Source organism: Protopterus annectens, chromosome 1.part1 (assembly GCF_019279795.1).
Source record: "Protopterus annectens isolate FY-2018-M chromosome 1.part1, PAN1.0, whole genome shotgun sequence".
In the NCBI taxonomy this organism is placed as follows: Eukaryota; Metazoa; Chordata; order Ceratodontiformes; family Protopteridae; genus Protopterus; species Protopterus annectens.
Window position 1 is genome coordinate 1775896483 of NC_056726.1, and position 21280 is coordinate 1775917762.

The following is a 21280-nucleotide window of genomic DNA, read 5'->3' on the forward strand; positions in this document are numbered from 1 at the left end:
TTCAGTTGTCGGTCGAGCAACACTTGTGAAATGCTTCTGCTTTGGGCACCGCGTGGCAAGAAAGACTGAAGAAAACGGTGTCGGCTGCATGTTTTATACCCCTGACGACCTGACGTCATGGAAGAGAAGACAGCAACCGACGCAGGACCCAAGACTTTGGAATTCAGGCCGTCTGAGGGCAACCTGCCAGCAGATTACCCAAATGTAATGACTGCAACAGTGAAACATGAAGAACATGGGTTGGTTCTCAACTAAACCCTATTCCTATGAAAAAACAGATATAGAGGTTTTACACAATGCTTGAATCTCAGAAACTCTCCTGGCAGAAGTAATGGCTACTAGAAAAAGTTATCCATGACAAAAATTTGAGATGGCAAGTCGCTGCTGGTTCACAGGGCGGGAGTACCAAAGATTGCAGAACCAAAGTCAGATCCCATGGAGCTATAAGGTCCTTGAAGGGAGGCTTTATATGAAAGGTGCCTTCAAGAAAAACCGTGCATAAGCGATGAGAAATTAAAGAATGATCATTGTAGCAATTGTGGAAATTAGAAATGGCTGCTAACTGAACTTTGATGGTGAAAGCAGAAGCTAACTGATCAAAAAGGGATGCTAAAAATTCTAAAACTCTCAACAAGTGCCAAAAAATGGTCCAAGTTATTTGTACTGGCCCAAATTGAAAACCTCTTCCACTTGCTAAGATAAAGTTTCCTGGTGGATGGTTTATGAGAAGCCAGAATAATTTTTTGTACTGAGGAATCTACATTACTCTGCCTGGAATTGGAGAAACCAAACTGTCGACTTGAAGTTACGAAGGTTGGGGTGTGCCAGTCCCTGTGGGTGAGACAGCAGGTCTGGAACTGGGTCCAGAATCCATGGATGGTGAATCAGGTGAGACTAGAGAAAGTGGACCAGACTTGTTGGGTCCAGAAGGGTGTAATGAGGATCACTCTGCTTCTTAACCTTTGGGATTTCTTCAAGAACAGGGGAATGAGGGGAAAGGCGTAAAGTCTTCCCAAGGGTCAATTGAGAAGGGCAGCGTTACTCTGGGACTCTCCCTGAGGGGAGATTAGGGCAAAATAGCTGTTGCATTTGTTGTTCATTGGGGAAGCAAAGAGGTTGCAGCAAGGCTGGCCCCACTGATAAAAAATTTCCAGTGTCACCTTGGGATTGGGAGATCACTCGTGAGGCAGGAGAATGCATCTCCTCAGTTTGTCTGCTATCACAAATGAACTCCCTGGGATATGCATTGCAATTAGAAAGCATTTGGAGGATATCGCCCATTGCCATATCCTGACAGCTTCCTGGCACGGGGGGGGGGTAAGACCTGGTTCCACCCTATTTAATGAAGTACCAAACCACTAACATGTTGTAGGATTGAATTGCAACTGTCCCCGGAGAGAGGTCATATTGAAAGGCTTGCAACAATAAGAACACTGCCCATAATTCCAGGACACAGATGTGCAAATTGGCTTCGTGTGGAGACCAAGTGCCTTGGACTGTCCTTCCTAGATAATACTCCCTCACCCAATCTGGGAGGGGTCCGTGGTCACTATGGCCTTGGGCTGAAAGGAATAAAAGCTCGGCCCAGAAGAATTACCTCTTACTGCATCCACCAGGATAGATCCTTCTTGCAGTGACTTGTTATGAGAATGGGATAGGTCATTGGATGTGTTCGGATGGACCATTTGTGCAGCTAAGAGCCATGGAAGTAGCCTCATGTGGCATCTTGCCAGTGGTACTAAGAAAATGGTTGTTGCCACAGACCCTAAAGTTTGAAGGACAAGATGATCAGGGACTCTGTCTTTGGATATGATGGACTGTACTTGAGATGTTACCTTCTGTAGTCTGTGAAGAGGGAGAGAAGCTACAAACAGATTGTATTGAGGTGAGCTCCTATAAACTCCAGGTCTTGTGGCACAGTCAGCTGTGATTTTTCTCTGTTGACTGTGATGTCCAAAGGGTTGAAAATGTGCAGGATGAAATTTGTGGCTTGAAGCAGTAGACAGCTGGTGGGGGCAGTGAGGGGCCAGTTGTCTATGCAAGGAAGCACCCAGAATCCGTGTAGTCTCAAGTGAGCCAGACTGCCACCATGCATTTGGTGAACATCCGAGGGTGGGGTGGTGAGACCAAAGGGCAGCACTCTGACCCGGAAATGACCATCTCCTAGCCGAATTAGGAGATGCCTTCTGGAGCATCTATATGCATCTTGAAGGTCTATAGAGCACATCCAATAATTTTTTTCTAGAAAGGGAAGTATAGACTGAACTGTGACCATGTGGAATTTTGTTTGCTGAATTAACTTGTTCAGAAGGCTAATCCAATATTGGTCTTCAGTCCCCTGTCTTTTTTGACAAAAATGAACCTGGAGTAAAATCCAGATCCTATCTGGTCTGATGAGGCTTCTTGGATGACTTTTTTCTAGCAGCTTTTGAACTTCCAGGGCTGCTTGGTCCCTCTGACTGGGTGGTAAATCGGGAACTCGTCTTTGTGATCCTGGAAAAAGAACAAAGGGGATATGATAACCTCTGGCAATGACTTTCTGCACCCAAGAATCTGAAGTTATTAGTTGCAAGGCTGTCGAGTGCAGTGAAAATCTTCCCCCGATGACTTCTAGAGGGAAGCAATCAGGCTCCCTTTCAGGACACTGGTAGGGTTGTCCAGTTAAACGGTCTCGAGCTCTGATTTCACAGGCCACCTCTGGCACAGAATTGGCATTTTCAATTACGGCTCCTCCCTCTGCTCTGAAGGGAGCTTCCATGTCTGCCCTGAAAAAGCCCTTGGAACATCTTGAACCACATGTTCCCATTCCTCTGATTCCTGAAGTAGGATTGCTGAGGAGTAGAAAAACGAATGCCCACAGCAGAAGTGTCTTTCCATCTTTTTTGCACCTGGCTAGTGTGTCTTTGACTTTGCTGCCGAATAAGGATGATCCGTCAAAGGGGGCAATGATGAAGGAAGACTTGAAAGGCTCCACGAATTCACACAAACACCTCCAAGTGTGACACTTTATGGCAACACCTGAACCTGCTGTTCTGGAATTCCCCAAGGCTACACGAGTCTAATGAAGTGTGGCATGAAATTCAAAGACCTGAGGGTGAAGGTTGATAAAGCACTGACCCACTTTCCAAATCTGTCCATCATCCTAGACTCTTGGTTAGGTGGATGGACAGTGAGACACTCATTGACGAGTTCTTCTTGGTGGCTGCCACTACCACCACTATGGCAAGTACTGTTAAGCCTTTTGCCCAGTACTGGTGATCTTTAGGGGTTGATGAGATTTTCTGGTCTCCAGAGAATCAGCTCTATTGAATTAGATCTTCCATGCGATCAATCTAATGAGGTCGTCAGCAGGCGAAGTCACCCTGAAGTAGACAGGTGAGCACCAAAGGCTTATAATCACCCCTCTGTTTTCATATTTCCTGTATATCTCCAAAGGAGACATCTTCAGGGGGTGACTGAGGGGAACCCTCCCCATCATCGAAGTCTGTCTTCTGTGACAGATTCTTTCAGGGAATCCAAGTGCTTCCTCTTACATGTCTTCTTTTGAGGAGGTTCTTCAATGGGAATCGCTGAGGAAGACTCCTAAGAAGAGGTGCCTTGTACAGGAGTATCTTGCAGCTTTGGTGCTTGCTGCCCTGATGCAGAAGATGGTGGCAGCTCTGGACCAGAAGGACTAGACATACAACACTCAAATACAAAAGGGGCCAGCTGAGAAGTAGAAGAGGATAATGCCTCTCCATGACTTGGGAAGGCAGAAGCCCCCCGAAGTGGGATGGAAGCCTGAAACAGAGAAAGACCACCACGGAAATGAGGTCATACCCTGCTCTGAAGGGCTGTCATCCAAAGCAGGAGGTGGGCAAGAATCTGCAACTATAAGGTCACAGAGAACCAAGACTGGTGCCGAATAAAAATAAAGAACCAATCTAAAATCCTTGGAACCCACATCCAAGCTATGAACCTGAGAATCTACTGGTTCTGAGGGAACTGAATATGTCAGAGCAGTCCCTGGAGCCGAAGGAGTGCCTGCCGGCACCAGGACAGCTCGAAATCGAAGTGGTGGGCTCTAAGCCTCCCAAGAAGGTCAGAGGAGGAAAATTCACAGGGGTCCTAGAAGAAAAAAAAATCTTGAGGGGAGAGAGGTCTGAGAAGGGGCAAGAAGACCCCTGACCACCAAAAGCTGATCCACCAATCTCAAGACGTCTACCTTGGAAAGACTCCTGGAAGATCAAACAGACATCCCTGATGAAGATTCAGGCCTTTCCAAAAAAGGACTAGAAAGTTGAACCACGAAGGGCTCTATGGAAGGGGAATACCTTACCCTGTGAACATGTAATGGTTCAGATTTCGGCACCGAAGGGGTAGGAAGAGTCTGCAATGGTGCAGATGGTGAGGAAGGTACTGACTGGGAAATTAAAGAAGCTGGTGCCAATGTCCGTAACTGGTGCAAAAGTTCTTGTTCCATCAATTTTGGAACCTTGGTCTTCAGTTCCAAGGAGACTGATGGAACCGATGATTTGTGTTTCTTGGTCTCCGTTGCCAAAGGAGAGCTCGGCATTGAATGACTTCTCTTTTTAGCATAGTCAGATTTAGAGGTAGTAGGATCTGGCTTAGACAAAGCTTTGTTGACAGAAGATTTTAACATTCCTTCTAAGATCAATTTGTTTCATCCTTCTACTAAGGCTCTGGTACTGAAAGCCTTGCAGACAGAACAGTCTATATCCAAATGGGGCGCACCCAGAGTATACACATGAAAGATGCCCGTCTGATTTAGGTGTCTTTCACCCACAGTCTTGGCACTGCTTGAAAACCGAAGATCCCTTTTGTTTTTCCAACATTTTGTAAGAAAGGAAAAGTCACCAAAGGCTGACAAGACACCCAAAACACACCAGGACAGCTGGAAATTCTACCGATGATGGTAGAGAGAAATATCAAGATTGGTAGGAAACAAGAATACCAATAATGGCAATATGAAAGGTTACCTAAATAGGTAAAGAGGGAGAGGGGAAGTTACCAACAATGGTAACAAGGATACCACAAAAGTAATAAGGTTAGAGAAGCAGAATCACTCAAGAAATATGAACGACAGGAAAATAATAACTAAGGCTTTAAAAGGAACAAAATTTGTTTTAAAAGATTAATAAATTTTGAACTTAGTTGGAGAGTATCAGTGGACTAGTCTTGCTATTAGAGTGGCAAACGAGATCTGGCCTAATGGAGAGAGGGGCACTGTGGGTAGAGTCTTAGCTTGAGATTTTTTTTGGCTGGTGCAAGCTGTATAACGGCCAAACTGGTTCAGAGGATCAGAACAGAGTCCCATTTGTCAAGAATGAATGAAAATTGACAATATCAGATCAATCTTTACATTAAAACAGGCACAGATATTACACTCCAACACTATGTGAAGGCCCAAAGCAGAACAGACACTGAAGCTGAAAATCCTTTGGAAGTACCTTGTCAGTTGGAACCACACTTGGTGACCTTTACTGGAGAACTCAATCACCTCAGAAAGACCTCCAAAAGTTATAAAATCCAACAGGCACATTCACAATTCAACTTCTCTACCAAAGCTAGAAAACGAGATCCCAAAAAGAGGTACTTACCACAGCTCTGGTAGTCATCCGGACAGTACCAGTATACAGACATGAAACAAAAAAGACTAAAGATGGTGTTAGCAATTCTTTCCTTCATATCAATGGTCCTGCTGATACCACTGATGAAGGCATAGCCCTATGCAGGAGATGATAGATTACCACCTGTAAAATTCACGTTATGATTCATGCTGCAGCACTCATCTTCAAAATGAACAAGGTCCCTTTTTGGTATTATTCATATAGTGGTATTTGGGCACTCCTGATTCACAAAAATGACCCATGTGAAAGTATTCATTAACAAACCATCTTAACTTCCACTTTCGTCTTTGAAGTTACAGCAAGAAGACAATACCCGGAAAAGGTGTAAACTCTGAAATAAATGGTAACGGCATGACCTCCCAAAACACAATTTCACTGCTAAAAGTGTGGATAAAGTCGCCTTATGTTAAAACAAGATTTAACTTGGAGAAGAAAAAAAAATCCTTTTAGGTGCAAAAACTGTGTACCAACCAAAATGGCACAGTAGCTTCCATTCAAGGCCAAAGACTGACTAAATAAATAAACCAACAGTGGATGATATGAAATGAAATCCCTAAGTTAGTTTCTAGAAATCTAACAACACTTCTACACATTACCTTTAACAAACATCTTCTAAGAAATAGTGCAGTATAGACATTAAGATCAGTGTAAAGTGCATTACTTATAAGTACATTACATGGAAACTTAAGATCCACAATCAAAACAATGTCCCTATGGTAAATAAGGAAGGGATCGTTTTATTATTAAGTTCTGATTTTCTAGCTGAAAGGAAGGCAACAAAAGCATTTGGAGAGAGAAAAGCAAAGCCTGCCACTGAAAACAGAAAGGCTTAAACATGTGAAGTTCATAGGCACTGAATGGCAATACCTAAATCAACTATGCGAGACCCTCAAGAAAAATCTACCAACCAAAGGGATAATTTCCTAACTCAATACTGCACGTCTATACTTGGTAGCATACCTACTACACAACACAAACATACAGGCACATGTAAACATAACAATTTCAACTGTTCCCTACTGAACTTTAGTAAACATACTCCCAACATACCTGCTGCCACAAACCCATAAGCTCAACTCATGCAACCACACAAAGTATGCCTGCAAGAGTGGCAATCTATATCACACAATGTGCTGTACATGTTACAAAACAGCAGTGTTGTTTGTATGTAGGCTAACTTTTCAAGCAGCATACTCACTGTTGTGTGATGTTTCATCATAACACTAGAAGGGATCTAGTATCACAAGAAAGCAGCTGGAAATAATTCAGATGAAGAAAGCCTCCAGCATGAATTTCTAAACACGGAAATGTGATACAAAAAACTTTCTGTAAAAGGCAAAACAATATGTTGGAAGCTGCAAAGAAAGTACTCCATATCTTTTCTTGAAGTAACAAGGACCTAAGAACTATGCATAAATATCTTTTTTATTTTTATTTTTTTTTATATAGACGTAGACTAGCAACAGTATCTGGCTAAGTTCTTTACAGAACAGATGCACAGAATCATATCCACTACAAAATCACTTACAGCCTTTAACCTGTTAGTCTACGGACAGACACTACTGTGTAGGGGAACCCTAGCAATCCAGGCAATCTGCTAGGTAGAGATTCTTACCCTGGGCCACCAATCAGGTTTTTCGGTTCCACAAACTCTTTACCCATTTTCAGTCTTTCCCACTCTTCCTTCCTTGTTTTGATTTTCCTTGGATTCAAATTCCCTCTGTTAGGATTATCCTTCTTCTCTCTCTAAATGAAGAAAAAAGCATGCGGTTAGTCAACATGAACAGTTTTAGTCCCGTGTACACAGCTCATCCTAGGTTACCTGTCAAAGCATATTACAACTCAGCACAGTTGCCCTTTGCCAACCTAATACACATGACCGACAGCCTTTGTGCATGAATGAATTCAGAATTCATTTAGCATTCAAGTTATCTTCTCACCTTATGAGTTATCTAAAAGGACCCTTAGATTGGTCTTGTACTTAGATTTACCTTGTCTATGAATCACAATTCAGGATCTTAACAGGCATTTACAAAAACACATGCCACAATGTCAAATGTTGACTTTATAAATGCAATTCTCCCAAATTAACAGTTCACCATCTTGATACCAACACACACCATCCTGCAAATTAAGAATGATGATGATGATATATCAACTTCACTGCTATCAAGTGTAAATCTGCCAGACTTAACAGGGATTCTAACAGCCAAATGCCTGCACACAGGGTGGTAATATAAGGGTATTCATGACCTGTCAAGGAAGGCTGTCTTTGTAGATCAATTGATAAGGTAAGAACATAGTTTGGGTCTTATTTTAAAGAAGAAAAACTACCTTAGCAGAAGGAGTCGTAGAATCACATTAGGAACCAGCAGGACGGCTAAATAATGAGGAATACCAAGGCAAAAGTGGCTTGAAGGCTACAAAAAGGGAAGACTGCATGGGAAAGGAGGGTCATGAACCCTGGGCAACAGCACCCAAGCCTACAGAGGGCAAACCAAGCAAGTTAACATACAACATTGTCTACCATGCTTCAGAACACCTACCTCAGTTTTGTGACAATTACTACTCTACCCAGCTTTGACTTGCACGCGCACACAGACACGCGCAAAGACGCGCGCGCGCACACACACAGATGCGCGCATGCACACACACACACACACACACACACACACACACACACACACACACACACACACACACACACACACACACACACACCTTTGGGAATTTGCCAAATCTGTACTGGTCCCTAAATTTACATACATTAACTCTACAAATATCTGCAGCATGTTATCTTAATGCCATGTATGGGTATTTCATTATAACCCTGATCTCTCTCTCTGCTCCTGACATGCTCATGACAACCTGCATTGTAATTTATAATGTAAAAGGCAGTTATTCTTGTAACACATCAAATATCGTGTATTTAACACAGTACAACCAATGCGCTGCATTTTACATTGGAAAGAGTGGTAGGAAATTCAAGAAGCGAGTATACGAGCATGTCTCAGATGTTAAAAATAAGCAAACTACAAATGCCTTAAACCGACAGAGAAAAATGTAACTCACACTTTTAATTTTTTAATTATAGAACAAGTTAAAAAAAGATGCTCAGGGATGGATTATTGAGGAACATCTAGATAAAGAACTAATGCGTCAGTTACAGCTTAATGCTTGCAAGCACCCTGGCATCAATGAATCTTGTTCTATTTCAGCTTTGTTGAAACTGAAATTTTATGGAATGTAATTACCTGTGATGTAATTTTTATTTCATTGGTCCTTTTTACGTGTGATTTGTAATGAGGAGTAAATATGGGTGTGTTTTTTATTCATTCAGTGTTCTGAAGAAGTTTATACAAAAGCGCTCAACCATTTAATACATTTTGCTAATAGGAAGAAACTGCACTGGTGTTCCTTTATAATGATTAAGTTGTTTACCCAGGAATTACAAGGTACAGGGGTTGATTCTCACCCTTTGAAAAGGAAATAGGTTACACAAAAAAGACCCACAAAGGCAGTTAGCAACAGGTACATATGAGAACATATTTGCAACATACCTTTCAACCATACCAAATTTCTCGTTTTTTACCGGTTTTGAGGTTCAAATAATAGGATGCCACAATTCCTGAGTGGCACCCCTTAATTTCCGATTTTCCCGGATCCGCTTTTCAAATTTTCAGCCTTGACCTGACATCATCACATGCGCAATGACCTTAGCTCCGTGAATAGCCTGCCAGCCTGTCAGAATGCAAGACATGCAAGCATTTCTGGCTGCTGCTGCTCCAGGGACGTATTTGCGAGGGGAAATGGTCGGGGATGTATTTCATTACAAGCGATTTGCAAGGCAAAGGAAAAGAATGGTAGCTGCTGCTCCGGGGATGTATTTGCAAGCTTTTACAAACTGGAGGAAAGGAAGTGTACATCATTACAAGTGTCAGCATATGTGTTCAGTCGGAATTTGCACATGAAGAACCTTATTATTATGAACTGGAGGAAGGTAGTGCATGTTGGAATTTGCAAATGGAGAAGGTAGTCGGTGTGTGTCGGAATTTGCGAACGGAGAATGAAGGTAGGTGTGTGTGTGCGCGCGCACACCTTTACAGCATAATATATTTTTACTTTTTTATTTTAATTGATATAACACCTGGCAGTTTTCAGCTAAAGAGGATAGGTGTATTTTACAACCATTTATGTGCAATTTGTTCTACTTTTTCCAGTCTTCGCCTTATATAAAGGCAGCCTTTGGTTTTATTATACTAAAATGAATGTGCAGTCTGAACAGGGGAGCACAGATGCTTCTGCATATTTAATCATTTTGACATTTTCCATTAGTCTGTCATTATACAGCTACTTAAATCATGTCAAAACATTAAATACTCACTCTGCAGCTCTCAAATGCCAATCTCAGCAAATTTTGAAGGAAGGCAGTGTCTGCCCCTATTTTAGGGCTGTATTCCCCCATTATTGGCGTTGTCCAGGTTTTTTGTGCTAAGAGCTAGCTGCCAATTGCTTGTTGTAAATGCTCTGAGTTTCGAAATACGTATTTCATGCATCTCTAACTGCTCAGTCTGACTGTTGAACCAGTAACCGTAAATGGTCATTTCTACTTAGAGGTTCTACTGTCCCAATATATATTAATGCTGAATTACCATTGCATTTGTATTACTTTTGAAATACTACTGCATTAATGAGTCTGCTACTGTAATTATTGGATCCTCTAAGGGCATATTTGTTTGCTCTTTTTTACTATTCATAGCCTTTGCCTAACCCTCTTTCATTCTCCCCACTGCACGCACTACCTCCGCCTCAGTTTCTCTCTTCCATCACTACTCCCTCCACCCTACTCACCTCCTCTCTTTCTCTCTACATCCTCCACACTGTAAATCCTTTAGCTACAGTGTCCAATATTAATGCTACTTCTCCCTCTGCTGTTTCTTCCAGCCCGCACGTGGTATTTTCTCCCTCCTGCCCAGGAAACCAACTGACCGGAGCAAACCCTGAAATCAGGTGGACCTACTGTCCCCAGGGGAAAAATCTAGTCTCTTCATTTTAAAGATACATGTAAGCTACTGTGGGATTTCTGCTAATTATTAATGTCCTATTGTAAGTAGACTTCAGTAGCTGTAAGTCTAGATAAAAGCAGAGCCCACAACCGCATGCACACTGGCAGGGATAAAGTACAGTTTTGTACCTACCATAAATGTAGATGTCCGATAGGAATGCATCTGCAGTCCTTACAAATGGGTTGTCCTGTCGTCAGGCAGCCCTTCGGTCGGCCGGATTCCAAAGTCTGGGTCTGGCCTCGGCTGGTGTCGCACTTCACCCGACGTCTTAGCTGCAGTTATTCAGGTATAAAGGCATCAGCCAACGCCATCTTCCTCAGTGTTTCTTGCCCCAGATGCCAGGTGCCCTCTTGGAAGGCTAAATTTGGATAAATGCCAATGATTCCAAATAGTAGAGAGCAAACACAAAAAATAAGCATGTATGTACATATATACAAACAAATACACCATAATAGATTCCCCCAGCTAGCTAAAAGATGGGCAAATACCCTAGGAGTACCACAGAGGGGAAGGCGGGTGGGTAATCCTGACTGCAGATGCATTCCTATCGGACATCTACATTTATGGTAGGTACAAAACTGTACTATGCCCTTCAAGGATGCATCTGCAGTCCTTACAAATGGGTAGAATACCATAGCCAAACTGGGGGAGGAGGCAAAAAATAAGTTATGGTGTAGTTAAGATCCCTTGCAAAACAGCAGTGGCAAAACCTGCTCGGGATCTAGAGTATAAAGGTAAATTATAATGCTAGGCAAATGTATGCACGGAGCTCCAAGTAGCAGCCTCTAAAATGTCCTTGGTAGCCACTCCTCGTAGGAAAGCTGTGGTAGTGGCTGTAGCCCTTGTAGAGTGAGGCCTGATGTTTTCTGGAGTTTTCTTTCCATGGTAGGAGTAACAAAATCTAATGCAATTTCCTATCCACTTTGAGATTGTCTGTTTTGAAATTGCTTTTCCTTCCATCCCTGTTGCATATGCTACCAGTAGCTGGTCAGTTTTTCTATTGCCTTTGGTCCTGTCCAGGTAGTAGCGTAATTGTCTATGTACGTCCAAGGTATGCAAAAGTCTTTCTCCCCTGTTCTGTGGGTTGGGGAAGAATGTAGGTAGGTGGATAGCCTGATTTAAAGATACTCTGGAGACCACCTTAGGCATAAAAGTAGGATTTGTTCTCATAGACACTCTATCTTGATGAAAGATCAGAAAGGGTTGTACTGCCATTAATGCCTGTAGCTCAGATACCCTTCTTGCTGAAGTGATTGCCAGCAGGAAAGCAGTTTTCCATGATAAGTACTGTAACTCTGCTGTTGCTGCTGGTTCGAAAGGAGGAAGTGTCAATTTTTCTAGCACAAAGTTCAAGTCCCATGCTGGCAATGGTGGCTTCCTAGGAGGTTTTACATTTTTAATTCCTGTCAGAAACTGCCTGAGCAGAGGATGTGAGAAGACTGGAGGATCCAAGTCGTATTCTGCTGAAATAGCTGATGCATGAATCTTAATGGAAGAGTAGGACAAGCCTTTGTGGAAGAGCTCTGGCAAGTATTCCAGGATGTTGGCTATGTTTACCAGTGACACATCTTCTCCTTTTGCAGTACTCCAAAAGAGATATCTTTTCCATTTTGCTGAATAATTTTTCCTTGTTGAGGGTCTGCGAGCCTCCAGGATAATGTCTTTAACCCTTTGGGATAAATTTGGGTTAATTGGCCTTATGCAATGTTCCAGGCAGTCAGCTGCAGCGTTTTCAGATTTGGATGCAGGATGTTGTAGTTGTTTTGTGTTAACAGCAAGGGAACCAGGGGTAGGGGCCATATTTGTTCCCGAGACATGCTCCTCAGTAATGGGTACCAATGTTGCCTTGGCCAGTCTGGAGCTATCAGAATGATCCTTGGACGGTCCTCTTTGATCTTCAAAAGCACCTTGTGCATCAAAGGAAGTGGTGGGAATGCATATGCTGTCAGGTTTTTCCAACTGAAAGATAGGGAGTCCACCTTCCAAGCAAGTGGGTGGTACGTCCTTGTGCAGAATTTCTTTAGCTGGTGATTGTGTGGGGATGCAAATAAGTCTATTTCTGGGAGTCCCCATTTTCTTGTTATGGTTTTGAAGATGCCCGGATGCAGCATCCATTCGTGGGCATCCGTGGTCGTCCTGCTTAATATGTCTGCTAGAATGTTTTCTTTTCCTGGTACAAAAATGGCTTGTAACTGAATGTTGTAGCTCAGGGCCACATTCCATAGGTCCAGTACCATCCGGCATAGAGGGTACGAATGTGTGCCTCCCTGTTTGTGATGTACCACATAACTGTGGTGTTGTCTGTCCTTATCATCAATTGACCCTGTTGGAGAAATGGTCTGAATGTCTGAATTGCCAGTTTTACTGCCAGCATTTCCTTTAGATTTATGTGTAGGTGCAGCTGGTCTGGAGTCCATAAACCTTGAATGCACTTGTCCAGCATGTGGGCCCCCCAACCGAGGTCTGAGGCGTCCGTCGTGATGGTTTGGCTTGTTTGTGTGCTGTGGAAGGGCAATCCTGTGTTTGACAGGCCTGAGCCCACCATAGGAATTCTTGCTTCAGGCATGGAATTATTGGAATTTGAGTTTCTAGGCTGTGCTTGTGCTGAGACCATAAATTCCTTAGGTACCACTGTAACTTCCTCATATGCAGTCTGGCATGTGGAACCAATATTATGCAGGATGCCTTGAAGCCCAAGGCTTGCAGAACTTTTCTTGCTGTTAGATGGTTCTGCTTTGTTAATGTCAAGAAGTAGAGAGGTAGTTGTTCCTGTTTTTCTGCTGTTAGGAATGCCATTTGTTTTGATGTGTCCAGCTCTGCACCCAAAAAGGTTATCCTTTGGGATGGTGTCAGCCTTGACTTTTTTATATTGACTGTGTATCCCAGTGCTTGCAGTAGGTAAATGACCCTTTTCAAGTCTTCTGCTAGCTTGTTTTTGTTGTCCGCTTGTATCAGGCAGTCGTCCAGGTAAGGGTAGATTTGGATTCCCTGAAGCCTGCAATGAGCAATTACTGATGCCAGGCATTTCGTGAACACTCTGGGCGCAGTAGATAAGCCAAAGGGCAATGCTGAGAATTGATAATGCTCTGATCCTGCAAGAAATCTGAGGTATCTTCTGCAATTTGGTCGTATGGGGACGTGCAGGTATGCCTCCTTGAGATCTAGAGTTACCAGCCAAGACTCCTTGCCCAGCATGGGAAGAAGCTGCTGTAGAGTCAGCATTTTGAATTTTGGAACAATGAGGAATGTGTTTAAAGCGGACAGGTCGAGAATAGGTCTCCATTTGCTTTCTTTTCTTGGCACCAGGAAGAGTCTGGAGTAAAATCCCTTTCCTTGCTGTATAGATGGTACCTTTTCCACAGCTCTCATCCTTAATAATTGAGATATTTGTTTTAGAGCTTCTGCCTTTTGATTTGGAGGTAGGTTTGGCATTCCTCTCTTCCTTGGTAGAGTATGGAAGTGAAACCTGTAACCTTGGTCTATTGTCTGCAAAATCCACTTGTCTCTTGTGATGTAATGCCAGTTTATTGAAAATAAGGCTAGCTTTCCGCCTAAGGGTGCTTCTAGTTGTTCCCTGGTAGGCAGTGTCAGAGCTAAGTCACTGTGATTGTCCTGTAGTTGTGGTTGTGGCTGTGTCTGTGGCTGCACCTCGCTGGTTGTTGCCCTGCCACTGGCGTCCCCTGTAGGCACCCCTGGATTGGCTTCTGCCTCTTGAACGCCTATTCCTGCCTCTCTGAACTCTGGAGGAGTCTGGAAAGGACCAATTCTTGGAGGGCCAATTCCTGATAAACCTTGGAGGTTGGACCTGTAAGAAATCTTTCACTGTTTGGACAGATTTTGCCTTCTCTTCCATCTTCTTCAGCACCTGTTGTGCAGGAGAGCCAAACAAATTGATCTTATCCATAGGAGCATCTAATAGCTTGGATTTGACATGGTCAGGTAAGGCCTGCTCTTTTAACCATGCATGCCTTCTGATAACTGTGCCAGTCATGGCTGATCTAAAGGAAGCCTCCAGTGCATCATAGCCGCATTTTAAAGAATGGTTACTGACTTGCTGAATGTTATGTACCATTTCCTGAACAGATTTTTTGTCTAAAGGTTCATCCGAGGACAGCTTTTTGGTTAACTGATCTAACATGAATTCTTGATACTGGATCATGTGAAATTGACAGTTCAAGGCCCTAGCTGAAAGAGTAGCAGAAGTGTAAACTTTTTTACCCCATCTCTAAGGACCTGGATTCCCTTTCAGAGGGGAAGGGGTTTTTGGCAGAGGTAGCTGCTACAGCCTTAGGTCCCTGGGAGATAGTCTCGGGATCTGCAAAAGGAGCCTTATACAAATGGTAATGCGTGTCCGGGACCCTGTAGTACCTATCGGGCTTAGCAGGGGCCGGAGGTAGAGAATCAGGAGCAGTACAAGCATCATTAAATGCATCATCTACAACAGAAAGAACTGGAGGTATGGCTAAAGGCCTATGTTGTGGTAAATGCAGAAAGGTTCTAAGCCTTTTTCTGGAGTCTGAAAATCCTGGCCCTGCCACTGAAATTGTTCCCTCATAGCATGCAAGGTTTCCCCAAAGGAAAATTCCTCAGGCGGAGAGGCAGAAGGGATGGACTCTTCAGCATCAGAGTCTTCATAAGGGGAGAAAGGAGCCTCTGGAGGGTCTGTATTATCTGAATCATCAGAGGAATCATCTGTAGAAACTGGCTCAGGGGGCTCTGCTCTAGGCTTCTTCTCTGGAGGTGGGTGAGAGGTCTGGTTGAGGTTGGGATCCCCGGATTAAAGAAATGAGATCCTCTGCTAAACTAAGCATTTGTGAACTAGAGCTAGGCCTGTGCGAGGGGGTCTTAGCAGGCACAGATTTAGTAGCTTTAGCTGCTTTAGCCCTGGCAAAGGCCTTAATGGACATGGCTGCAGGTGGCCTAGCAGCTCCACGTGCAGGGGTTGAAATATCCAAGGGAATAGTGTCAGATAATTCCTGAGAAACTGCAACAGCAGGTGGTAATTCAGAAGGCGATTCCACCTGGTTGGAAGAGGCCTCGGTAGAAGGTAAGTTTTCGGCTGAAGGAAGAACCGCTTGCTCGGTTTCAGCCGAAACCGAGACACTCGCGGATGGCTTAACCGCGGTTTCGGCTGAAACCGCGGACCGTGAGTGTCGGTCCTTTTCCTTGCATTTTTTCGATATTTGCGTAGTCGGAGGATCCGACGGCATAATATAAGCAAAATCGGAGCCGAAGTACTCCTCAGCAAATTCCGACCGACGTCTAAGCGTCCGCCAGTTAAAAGAAGCACAGGCTAGACAAGCTGCTACGTCGTGGTCTGGGCCTAAACAAGGTAAGCAGTAAGAGTGGAAATCTTTATGAGGTATTTGTTTCCCACAAGTTAAACAGTTATTCACTTTTTCTGACATCGGCTGAGGCAAGAAAGAGTCCCCAACGGGGTACTTAGCTTTTTAGAAGTCTTCGGTAGTAGTATTCGGTAGTAATCTCTGGTTCTGACCGACCGGCACTTGCGAACAGCTTCTGCTTCGGGCGCCACACGGCAAGAAAGACTGAGGAAGATGGCGTCGGCTGGTGCCTTTATACCCGAATAACTGCAGCTATGACGTCGGGTGAAGTGCGACACCAGCCGAGGCCAGACCCAGACTTTGGAATCCGGCCGACCGAAGGGCTGCCTGACGACAGGACAACCCATTTGTAAGGACTGCAGATGCATCCTTGAAGGACATCCCCCTTCTCCTGAACTGCTGCATTTCCATATTTTTCACCAGTAGGTTGCAGCAAAGTTCCAATTCCTACCTTATTCCTGATCCCATGCCAAATTAATACATCCTGCTGCCTGCTACCTTTACAGTGCCCCTAGTCACATCCAACTTTCCCTCATCTGAAGAACAACTCAGACTCTGCTAGAGTTTCATTATACTTTATATCCACTTACTGCTCTTCAACTTACTACTTTCATGGTCAAACAGCTGCCTCCATTAACTAGTAGTGCCCTTCACTCACCTCCTCTCACTCATACTTTTTCGGTGTTCACCTCTGCAGGGGGTCTCTTCCAGCTCCGTTCGCTCTCTGGGCTCACTCTGCTCCTCTACCCTGCCCCCACCTACCTGTACCTTTATACATACCCTAGCTCCTCTCCACCCAATTTCACTCCAGTCACACAAAGCCCCACCCACCCATCAGGCACCATCTTTCAAACCTCCACCCTTCCTAAAATGCTCTTCAAATCTCCCCTCTTTATAACCCAATTAGCCCTGCTAATCTCTCTCTCTAGTCTGACTTATCTCACACTTCTTCCCAAACCTTGCCACAAGTCTCACACACACTCCACCACACCTTTGCAACAACCCCACCTCCCATCCTACTTCTCAATTTCCCATGAGCTCTTCGTCTGTAACCCAACCTATCTATTCTCACCAAAACATCTCCCATCCCTAAACCCTCTGTACACAGCTCTTCAATTTAATTCCAGAAAATCACACATCTCACACTACCCTAACAACTCTTACCCTACACACTACCTCTCCCTTCTCCAACACCAAATCTTTCTCTCTCCCTTGCCGGATATATCCACCCCAACCCAGGACCCTTCTCAAACACTACTCTCAGCAAACCATCCACCCAACCAACAAACTCTAAATCCACATTCATTGCAACATTAAATGCACAAAGCCTGAAAAATAAAATTCCTAACTTCCATGTCTGGCTCTCACATAACCACCTCGTCATAACTGCCATTTCTGAAACGGGGCTAAAATCCCACATTAAGGATAGCAAAATCCTACCACCAGGTTTCTACATCATTCACAATCAGAGCCCACAAAAAGGTGGTCAAGTAGCAATAATCTACCCCTCCTCCCACACCATAACTCCATACTCCAATAAAATCCCAACCTTTGCCAATGCTGAAATCCTAATAGGTTTATTAAAAATAAACAACCACAAGTCCGTATGTATAGCTGCCCTCTATATTCCCCCTGGTGATGATATCAAAACTCTTGAAAATATCCTGTCCTGGTTCTCCTCCAATATAAAAAAATGAAACCTATATACTTGGTGACACCAACATTAACTGGAACACGGTCAACTCTGAAGGCCCTTACCAGACAATCAACCTGTACAATTTCTACTAACTAATACAATCACCAACCAGACCAAATAAAGATGGTACCTCTGGTACAATCACTGACTAGATCCTAACAACTCACCCACACCTTACCACCAAAGCAGGGACATTACCTGATCCACTCAGCAATCACCTATCTGCCTTGGCCGACCATCTCCGTTCTCCACTGCAAAAACAGTACCACTACAGCCAAACCCGCAACCTCTCCTCTTTCAACCCTCTAACTTTCTCAGAAAGCTTAAAGAATACTAACTGGTCCCCTCTAAAAACCCTTCCTCTAGATGATGCCATTTCCTACTTTAACCACTCATTCTTAACCCTTCTCAATCAGCAAGCCCCCCCCCCCTCAGACCAAATGCATCAAAGTCAATCCCTGCCCATGGTTATCAAAAGACACAACTATCCATGCACCAAATGGACAAAAACTGGAAACAATACCTAAAACATAAAAACCTTAACACCCTCATAGAATATAAGCAACTCCACAATAAAAAACTAATAACTAAAGACTGCAAAGGACCACTACTCCAAACTCCAGTCCTTACACTCAACAAATCTTAAAAAATTCTGGGACTCCATTTCATCCATGCTGCATCCTGGCAACAAAGAAAACCCCTGCCTAGACTCCAACCTCTCTAACACTGAAACAGCTTCCCTATTCAACTCATTCTTCATAGACTGCATAGCTAAACAGTCTCCCTTCCCACCCCCCTCCACTCCTCCCTCCATCATCCCCTCCAGCCCCAGCCACCACCCCAATCATCTGCCTTCCTCCACATCCTTCAGCCTCAAGCCTATTCGCACAAGTACCATAAAAAGACTTCTCGTCAAACTCAAACCCTGTTGCAATGCACTTGACAATCTTCCTCCCACCTTTCTCACACAATCTGCAGACAGAATTGCCTACCTCATCTCTATTCTTATAAATAGATCCATACAAGAATCATACGTCCCTTCCATCTGGCGCCATGCTTATATTATCCCCCTCCACAAAGGTAGCAAAAACATTGATACCACCAACATCAGGCCTTTCGCTATCCTTTCCCCTCTTTCTACAATACTAGAGAAAACAATACAAGCACAATTCATGACGCACCTAATCCAAAAAATCTCCTCTCCCCTACCCAGCATGGCTTCCGCCATGGCCACAGCACCATGTCTGCCATTCTTTCCTTTTTTGAAACCATAAACCTTGAATGTAACTCAGGCAAGTTTGTCTCCACACTATTCCTAGATTTGTCAAAGGTCTTTGACACCATCTCGCACACCGTATTAATATCCCAACTCTCCACCCTGTAACTCTCTCCCTCCACCATAGCCTGGTTTTCCAGCTACTTGTCCAACCGCCAATAAGCTGTCCAATGGAAAACTTCAACCTCCCCCTTCCTTCCTACACCCACAGGTGTCCCACAATGTTCTGTTCTTGGCCCTCTTCTCTTCAACCTATTCATTAATAACTTTCAACTTTCCATCCCAGACTCATCTGTCATCCAATATGCAGATAACTCAATCATATGCTCAGCCTTCTCCCCCTCCAAACTCCTAGCAAAAACCTAACTAGCCTTCTCCAAAACAGAAGCCTGGATGCAGTCTCTCCATCTGGCACTAAATGCAAATAAAACCAAACTAATGCTTTTTACCCCTACCAAAAACTCAATCATTGACAAAACCACTTTCACCATACAGAGCCAAAACAACACCTACCTTGAAATTTTTCTCAACACCAAGCTTCTGAGCATTACTATTGATGAACTAAAATTTGACAAACACATCCACTCCACAATCAAGAAAACCCACCAAAAATTAGGTCTCTACAGGCACAACCACTTCCGAAGCCCCACTATTCGCCAAACTCTTGCATCCACCTTTCTACTCCCCTCTCATGTATGGTGCCCCTCTTTTCAATCTCCATCTCAGCCTCCGATACAAACTTGAATCCTGCTACCACACAAGATCTCCAACTTTGCAATCTACTCAAAAACCTAATTTCACCACTGCCTCTCTCTCTCTACACCCTAAACTGGCTAGAACTACCCAACTACCTCACTTACCTACAACTCACCATTGCCCACAAGCTCATTGTTAAACCTGCCGACTGCCCAGCTCTTGCTACTACCTTAAAACCCTACATTTCCAACAGCTCACTCAGATCCAAAAACCAAAATCTCCTTCAAGTCCAAACCTGCACAAACTCCTGGCCAACTACTGCTGTCCCACACCTTAGCTAAAAAATGGAATTCTCTCCCCACATACCTACACAAACTACCTAACCATACAAATTTCAAATTCTACTCCTCTCTCCTCTTTCATCCAAATGGGAATGCCCTTGTCACGTTCCAACCTAAATCCCACCCCACCTCTTTCCACCTTGCACTGTCACTTGACAATAATGTTGAAATTACTGTATTGAAATGTCCATCAATTTTAAGTGTGACATGCCAACAGCTAATATCTTGAAGCTTATTTGTAAATGTTTAACTAGCTTGACTGAAATATGTCTTTTTGTAACATGTGAAATGTAACTTGATATTATTGTGGAGCTTTTCTCCCTGGACCTCCACTGAAAATAGGGTCTTTTTGGCCCAATGGACTTCCCGGTCATCAATCTTAAATAAAAATAAATAAGAGGGTGAGAGCTATGGAACGTAATTCATTAAATATGTATGGAGGCTGTATTCCCCCATTACTGGCTTTGTCCAGGTGTTTTGTGCTAAGAAGTTGAGAGCTATGGTGAGAACTGAATTCACTAAATGATAGCCATTTAAGTTTCATTCTTCCTAGCTTTGAGGAAACAGCTGATTTGGCATAGTGGTATGTTGGTCTGACTGTAGTGCACAGGGCCCTGGGTTCAAGTCTTGGCAGTGAAATGCATAGTGTTAACACAACACTTTAATTTCTACCAACTTTCCAAGATTATACAAGCAGTGTTTATAATGTGCCCCTGGTTTTTGGGCTTTTGTCCCCCCTCCAAACAAATTTCGTCTTTTCCCAGATTTCTTGTGCTGCAAAGTTGAGAGATACAACTGTGTCGAGTGGATTTTACAAGGAGCTGAGAGCTTCAGGGGAAGAGAAGTTTAGTGCTGCTTATGATGCTGAGTCTGCTTGCCTTATTAATAGCATATCAGACCCTGTTGTTACCAATAAAGGCTGTCCCTCCGTTGAGCTCCTCTGTTCAGGGGAACATAAACTACAAATAATTCCACAGGAAAGCTCCAACAACGAAACATTCATTATATTCAAAACAAAAACAAATAGATTTTGGACTGAGCGCTTTCATCTCCGCTCGGAAGACTTCATCCCCTGAACAGAGGGACAGCCTTTATTGATATCAACAGGGTCTGTTGCGTTATTTTCGTTGTGGTGGTTCGTGCCATGCATTTGTGATCATTAATAGCATAACAGGTTGAATACTTGCTTTTGCTGCAGAAGACTGTGGGTTCTGCTCCCACAATATGTAG

The 21280-nt window shown here is 43.6% G+C and overlaps 1 protein-coding gene across 1 annotated transcript in view; it reads right to left on the minus strand.

The window, feature by feature from the left end:
• The window catches only part of WASF2 (WASP family member 2), a 739282-nt gene that overhangs the window by 481961 nt on the left and 236041 nt on the right, over nt 1–21280 (minus strand). Inside the window, exon 5 of the mRNA XM_044089632.1 lies at nt 7246–7376. Within this exon, the coding sequence (XP_043945567.1) occupies nt 7246–7376 (131 nt within the window). The remainder of the gene's footprint in view (nt 1–7245; nt 7377–21280) is intronic.